Source organism: Glycine max, chromosome 6, assembly GCF_000004515.6.
Source record: "Glycine max cultivar Williams 82 chromosome 6, Glycine_max_v4.0, whole genome shotgun sequence".
NCBI lineage: Eukaryota > Viridiplantae > Streptophyta > Magnoliopsida > Fabales > Fabaceae > Glycine > Glycine max.
This window is the reverse complement of record NC_038242.2, coordinates 6,903,399-6,911,748: the sequence shown is the minus strand read 5'-3', so window position 1 is coordinate 6,911,748 and position 8,350 is coordinate 6,903,399. Positions and strand designations below refer to the sequence as shown.

The following is an 8,350-nucleotide window of genomic DNA, read 5'->3' as shown; positions in this document are numbered from 1 at the left end:
CTTTTTTTTAGCTTACCGTTAAAATGCGCAAATAAAAACTACTTATTTATTTATTTAGTAATGTTAGATTTTCATAATACCTTTATTAATTCTTTTACTTACTTTATAATTACACAATTAAATAAAAAACTAAGTACATTCAAATTTTTAAAAGCAGTCAACTCTTTCTTCATTTGGTAAATAAAATTATTAATAAGAAAATGTTGTAAGAAAATTAAAAAAATATTTGACCCATTTTTTAAAAAATTTATGTTTGACTTCAAAAAGTTAGTTTTATTTTTTGATGATTTTTCTAAAACTATTTTTGAGATAATATACTTCTCTTTTCATAAAATAAATAAGCCTGAAAAAGACTAAATAAACACTGGAATTATTATTTTAGAAATAGGTTAATTATTTTCAATTAACTTGATTTACCGAGAGTCGAGTAGAGATCTAAAATAAATTTTTAAAAAATATTATTTTAAATAAAATCTATACTTTGGTCTTTTTTGTTAATATATGTCGCATTTTTGCCAACATAATATTTTTTCTTTACAAAAACTAAAGCTAAATATTTTTTTATTAGTGGATCTAAAATATATGAGTTTCGGTTGCTTTATCTTTGATTAATCCTATTCCGATGTATACCTTTAACTATATAGCTTAAATTAAATGAATACTACAAGAAACAATTATTGTTATTATTATTAAACCAGTTCTAATACGTACTTTTTATGAATAAAAGTTTAGAAGAACAAACTTATTTTTATCTCAAGAGATCTCGCAAGTTTTAAAAAGAAAAGGACTAACAATGATACTCATAAATTATTTATCAATACGAGTCAAATGATATTTTTTTTAACAGAATGTTATTTGCATATATCCCCCTATATGTTTGTAAAATTCTCAGAATTGATATATGCCACTTTTATTTTGACAGCCGCAGTTGATACCACTTAAACGGCTTAACTTGCATACACATATTTTCCACATGTTACTTCAGCAATCTGAGGAGACGTGACTCCTCCTAATGTGTTAAACACTTTAAAAAACTTGCAAATGACCACTTCATTTTATTACTTAATTCAATTCGTGTTTAGCAAAAATAGTCGCAAACGATGTGTACAATTATGCTGATTAATAATGCTAAACTTTTCTACGTAATATTTATTTTTCTGATTCTTTACATAATAAATAAACATAAAATTCAGAAGCAAATAAATTTTAAATCTGTGTTTATAAATTGAATTATAAAAATATTATATTATATCATAATAGTAAAGTTGTTGGAAATGAATCAAACAAAAAGTTGGATGGCCAAAGCCACTGTTTTGAACATAATTTTTTTTACATATTTCTAGTATAATCCGATAGTTGGTCTTGCTTCCCAAAATTAACACAACAACATGCCCGAAAATGTGCACCCAACTGAGCCAAGGTCGATCGTGGTAGGAGAGAAAACAAACTGTAACACAATTCACAATTCACAAAGTCATAACTAAGGATTCGTTAAAAGAGAGAGCGCCATTTTAAGTGCATAGTATATAAGGATGGAATTTTTTTGCTTTTTATTCCCGATTTTGAGGCGTATGTTTTTTAAATTCTTGAAATCTAAAAATAATTTTTTTGTCCTTAAATTTTGAAAAAAAAATATTTTTTTGTCTTTCATATGATAAATTAATATTTTATGATGATTTTTAACTGTGTTAGTTTATTTTTTATTTTTAAGTCACTTAAAAATTATCAAAAAATATGTCATAAAATACTTAAAAATCATCAGAAAATGTCAATTTATTATTTGAATAACTAAAAAAAATTTATTTCCAAATTTTAAAACTAAAACAATTTTTTATCGATAAATATTAATGATTAATTGTTAATTTTTTTATTAGTGAAAAGACTGAATCTACCATTTTTTTTTCTTCTTTTACCACCAAATAACCTTATCACTACCTATATGGATACAATACTAACTCGAGGAGATTGATATTTTGTTACCTAAAAAACTGGAAATTGATATTTTACAAGATCCCATATTGCCATTATACCAAGAGTTACCCAATATACTCATTCCACGAACAAAGTCAAAATTGTACAATACGGAAGGGTATTGTGATTCAACAAATCCAACAATAAGAATGCGTTCGTTCAAGGGACGAGAATCCAACGTTTTTGCTTTCTCCTTTTCTTTTTGAATTTCCCATTCATTTTGGTTATTCGTTTTGTCATGAGTTGGATCGAACAGCTGTATTTTTTTCTTAAATTAATAATATATATATTTAAATTTTTCTCACGAGTTGACTGTGCCATTATAACGTGTTTTTAAAAATATCATTGCGGATAAGGATGACCTTTCCTCGTTGTCATGGTCGTAATTGTATCCAGCTCACAAACTCAGATATTAGAAATTTCCACTAAATTCAAGGTTTGCGAAATCTATCTAATAATTTCAATTCCAGATAAGAGAAGAAAATATGTTCTTACGGATAAGTCCTTTTACAAATTGCTATGGCGAAACACACACACACACACAACAAAAAGCAAACAAAACAAAGAACAAAAAAGTAATGATATATGATTCGTGACTGATTGGAACGGCTAGCGATGGCTGTTCGTAAGAATATAGTTTCGTATATCGATATATGAATTCCCCTAACGATTAAATCTTCGTTTAAAAGATGACACTTATAAAATAAAGTTTAAAATATATAATAAACATATAAAAAAAACTTGTTTAAAGTAATAATCCCAACTTAGTTTAAATTACAAAATAGAAAGTCAAAATAATCTCAAGTTTCTAAAAAAAAGAACAAAAAAATATTCATAAAAAATATAACAATTCAGTGACTTTTAAATTGAAATATATTTTATAGTGGAATAAAAAAACAATGTAACTTTTCACCCTTATCTTGATATAAATATTTATCACGTTAGTTTAGAAAATGTTATATTTTAATGTAAAAAATATTTGCATGTTATATTTTTTTTAATTATGTTATTGGTACAAAATATTTATCAATTGATAATTAATTTTTATCGAAAATTTTGACTAATCATTTTTAATGAAATTATCTCATTTTAATCACGTTTTTTTATCCACAAGTCTCCGAACATTACTTAAAAATAAAACCAAATTCAACATTCACTTTGGTTATTTACCCTATGTTTTAAATATTTGTGTATTTGTTCTCGTTAGTGTTTTAGGTTTAGGTAAAATTTAAAGACAAATAAACATATATAAAAGAAAGTTATAGTTATAGTTATAGTTATTATATCTTTTTTTACAGTCAACAGGGTCTAAGCCAAGAAAAATAAAATTACAATGAAACTAAGCGTGGAGTACTCATAAGACATAACAAGGGAAAAAGATCACACCAAGTTCCCTATAGAAGGCATAATCACTTGTTTTAAGGGAAAAAAGAGGACTTGGTTTTATTAATAATAATAATTATTCTATTTTATTATATAAAAAATAAAATAGATAATATTTTGAAGTACAAGAAATAAATTATATGAATAATATTTATGAATTTGGCATGGTGTGCTAAATTTAAAATCTAAAAGTCAATTTCGAGTTGAGATTTACTAAAATGAAAATGATGTTAATCTGAAATTCATCTAAATCTATTAAATTTAATAAATGTATCTAAATGAAAATTTTAAAAATTATTTTTTTGAAAATAATTATACTTAAATAGTAGTATTTGAAAGTAAATAAATAAGATACTTACTGCAAGCAAAAATATATTACTTTTGAGAAATATAATTAAAAACTAATAATATATGCACCACTAGTATAAAAGTGATCATATATAATAAATATGTTGAGTTTTTATAATAACAATAATTTTAAAAATCATACACATTTTCTTCTTAGAAAACTATGATTTTTAATTTTTGATATAATTTTTTTACGCTAACAATATATAAATATTAAACTCATAAAATAATTTATAAAATTTCTTTCAACATGTTTTCAATTTTGTGTTGCAAAAATTAATGCAATTTTAATCATTGATCAATAAAATAAATCTAAAAAACTTAGTAATTATGTCTTACTATCGAATAAATTGCAAAGATATGTATCTAACTTTTAACAGTAATTTTTTTAACTTTTTAATGTTATTTTTTTTATACACATTTCATATTTTTATTATTTAATGATAAAATTTAAGCATTGTTATTCGTGTGTGCGGTACCCATATGGATTGTAAATTATCCGGTCAATCATGAATTTTGTTTCTAAATTATTTTAAATGATTTAATTTGATTTTAATTTTTTTAAAAGGTTTAATTTAATCTATAATTATTAAATATAAATCAATTTGATCCTTAAAAGTTTTAATTTGATGATAATTTTTTTAAAATAAATTAATCTGGTTGCTCAAATTATTTTAAATGTTTCGATTTAATTTTTTAATACTTAAAAATTTAGTGATGAAATTGATTTACTTTTTTAAGAATTTGGAAATCAAACTAAATATTTTAAAAATTCAAAGATCAAATTGATAGATTTGTAAGAAGATGAGAATCAAATTAAATTTAAAAAAGAAAATTGGAGGCGAAATTAAATCATTTATAATAATTTGAAGAGAAAATTGATAATTAAGCCTAAATTATCTCAAGGTTGGGGTTATTTGAAACGGCATCGTTTTAGCGAAGGGAGTGAAGTGATAGAGGAAACTGTAGAAGCGCACAGAGAGAGCTAAGTGGAGGAAGAAAATGAAGGCATTGGGATGGTGGCTGATAGCGGTAGGCACGCTTCGATTAGCTTCCGTGTGGTTCGGTTTCTTCGACATTTGGGCTCTTCGTCTCGCCGTCTTCTCCAACACTACAAGTAACTACTTCCACTCTTTCCTCATTTTACTCAAACAAACACGTAAAGTTGCTTACATAGATCATTCATTCACTTTCATCGATTAGTAATTTAGATCTTCACTTCTTCCGAGGTTAGATATTGTCGGTTGTGTTTGCTTGGGTGGGTACTGCACTGCTACTCCACTTGTTGTTGCTCACTGTTTCAGCAGCGTCTGAAACGGGGCTTGTGTTGTGTCATTCGATTTACTTTCAGAAATGAGTTTTCTTAGTCAGACAATCGAAAACGTTAGATCCAATGCATGACAATGAGATCTTCTAGATCCCAATGCACCGGATATTGTTATTCATCTTTTATTTATTTTTTATTTTTTTTTAGCTTTCACAAGGAAATGTCGTTGTTCCTCCTTTTGCGTCTCACAAGCTATCAGAATGTTTCCAGAATAGCTTCTACATCAATTATGTTTTCAGTTCCCAATTTCCCCTTTTTTTTCATGTTAACTGTGTATAATGTATGTATGCATCACGCAACCGCTTCAGGATTTTCTTAAAATACTGAAGCCTTCTTTAGCACAATAAAAGTGCAGGAGATGATATTAGAAAATTTTGTTTCAGTTGTGTTGTGAGATCATATGACAAGGTGTGATGTTCCAATCAGGGTAGAATTATATGGCAGGCATTGAATTTTATAATTATAGACTTATAGTTGGTAGGGGGGCCTAATTGTATTTTTACTCTCCATATTTTATTCTGTGTGATTTTAATTTTTCTAGTTTTAATTGCTCATATTTGATCCTAGTAATTTTAATTGTTTAAATGAAGTCTCTCATTTCAAAGTTTCATCTAATAATTAACAAAAATATAACAGAATTGTGATACATCATTGATTTGTATAGATTTGTAAAGGAAATATCTAAAAAACTTTCACACTATATATAAAAAATGGTTTCTATTCTATTTTATAATTTTTATTTTTTAAAAACATTTTATACATTTTTTTTTTACAAATGATATGTTACCCTTACACATGGGTTATATTTCTGATAATGATGGGATGAAATTGTAGAACGATAAATTTAATTTGAACAATTGAAAAATTATGAAGACTAAATGTGAGCAATTTAAATTAGGGAAACTAAAATTGCACATGAAGTATGTGGAAAAAAAAATGTAATTAAGCCTGAATATTGATCTAAATGCCAACATGTATTATTATATCGACGGAAATCTGGTTTGGCTAAGTGGTTAACCCAGTAGCAACTAAATCTTTTTGCGGGAGTGTCAATAAGAAAGCATAGGATGAGTTTGACTTGTCTCATAACAACAAACAACGTATATGCAAGTTGGATTTTGATTGTATGGATGAGATAAGGAAATTTAGCTTGCTAGGAAGAAAGAAAACAGTGAAAATCTGTTTTATGAGTCTTCTGGATAAATCCATTGGAGATTGTCTATCAACGTAAAGGATGATTTCAAAACATAGGAGGAGATAAAGGAAACAAGTCAATAAGTAATTAAGTATTTTGATTATTTTTAAATTCTGAGGTATTTCATGTAGGGATTTAAGATCTTTGACCCATTAAATACTGTTATCATTCTTGCTAACTGCATCTTTTATGTTTGCATAAGCTTTTAGAGCCCTGGTTTTAACCTGAATCAGCTTTGAACATCATTGATCTTGACAATGTAATGTTGCATAAGCTTTTAGAGCCCTGGTTTTATCCTGAATCAGCTTTGAACATCATTGATCTTGACAATGTAATGTTGCAATTTGTGTACATGCTTTTCCCAAGGCTATATGCTATCCTTTCCTAAATCATCTTGAAAGTTGTTCCCAATGTACTCAATCAAAGTAATTGTATATTTGGAATTTGAATCCTTTTATCTGCATTAACCCTCTTGCAGAAAGCACCGCATGCTTACGATGTGATGACACAGCTAATCAAAACAAACTAAGCGCTCATCCTTTAAGTTTGGTTGAATCTTTACTTCAAGTAATGCCTACGAATGGCAGAGCAGGCTTTGTTTTCATCCTTTTCAAATGATATGATATAGCTTTGTTGCACTTGTGATGAGAATACATTTTTCAGCATATTAAATTCAACAATATTCATATCACAATGCATTAGCAAAGTTGTTTTGCTGAATTTGTTTAAGCTTTATATTAATTATAATTTCAAACACTATCTTAATGTGAATTTCAGAATGATCAGAATTGATATGTTTATTAATTGTTGTAGTGACTGAAGTTCATGGGCGCACATTTGGAACTTGGACACTGTTGACCTGCACCCTTTGTTATATCTGCGCATTCAACCTTGAAAATAAGCCTCTCTACCTGGCTACTTTTTTGTCATTCATCTATGCATTCGGTCATTTCTTGACCGAATATCTAATTTATCATACAATGGAGATTAAGAATCTGACTACTGTTGGCATATTTGCAGGTATGAAATTTTAGTCTCATGTCCCGTCAAATTGGCATGCGTTACATTATTCTCTTTAATTTTAAACCAAAACTTTGTCTTTTTTTTCTTTTCTAATTTTCCCCCTTCGCCAATTATTTTTCTATATACCGTGGGTTATCTGTTCAATCATGCGGGCCATGTTTAATTATAGGTGACGAGAATATGTAGGCTTTCTTTCTACATTTTTTTATCCTTAATTTTGTGCCATGCTTAATTATTTCAGTTCTCTTCTTGTTGTATGCATTATTTGCTACTTTCTTTTTGCTCTCCCCAAGTCAATAAACTAAAAAGAGAGGGAAAGAATATCGTACGCCAATACATGTCCTCTACTGTGTACCTTTCGGCCCATTATTATTCTGAAACGACCTTGGTTTGGCTGATTTGTCCTCTTATGTTGGCATTATTTATGGATGGAACACATTTTAACATCAAAGTTTACTTATAGGAACATCGATAGTATGGATGCTATTGCAATGGAATGCACACTCGAAAGTCCACTTGAAGCACTCTTAGCCAGCAAAAATAGATGGGGCAAAAGTGCAGTACTATGATGGGTGATATTGGACTGTTTTAGATACAAGAGTCGCAGCTCTAGATATCTCATCCTTTTATTTGATTTTATTAGAAGACATTTCATGTTGATACCAATATATACGGCTACCCATTGCAGTTTACAAAATTATGGATCGATGCAGTGCTTCACCATGTTAGCCTCGTTTTGAAAATGCAAATCATTATTGGCTTTGCTCCGTTTTGCACTAACTGATTTTGAAGAGATGAGATCCCTGGTGTTTAGAATTTTGTATATGAATTCTTGTGCATATTAATTTTCTGTTTAGTGAGCTTCTTATATTGCAGAAGAGATTGCGTTCGTAGTTAGGAGCATGATAATTGCCAGAGGATTTATTTCATTCTGTGATTTCTGTCTAGTCTGCCTCAAGTGCTACCGTGTATAACATGAAACAAAGTTGGTTAGAATTCTCTTTAGGTATTACTGTAAGTAGTAAGGTAGTAGGCATGTTAGTGTCAGAATTATCATAAACTTGTGCCCAATTCGTCAAATCAATGTCACAAGATATAACACA

The 8,350-nt window shown here is 28.0% G+C and overlaps 1 protein-coding gene across 1 annotated transcript; it reads left to right on the top strand.

Annotated features, from left to right (window-relative positions):
• Positions 1–4,668: 4,668 nt before the first annotated feature.
• Positions 4,669–8,108, top strand: LOC100499807 (uncharacterized). The gene is given in 3 exon segments (NM_001249372.1): positions 4,669–4,819; positions 7,038–7,244; positions 7,711–8,108. Coding segments are annotated over 3 exon segments (390 nt in total). The 5' UTR covers positions 4,669–4,704; the 3' UTR covers positions 7,779–8,108.
• The last annotated feature ends 242 nt before the right edge of the window (positions 8,109–8,350 follow it).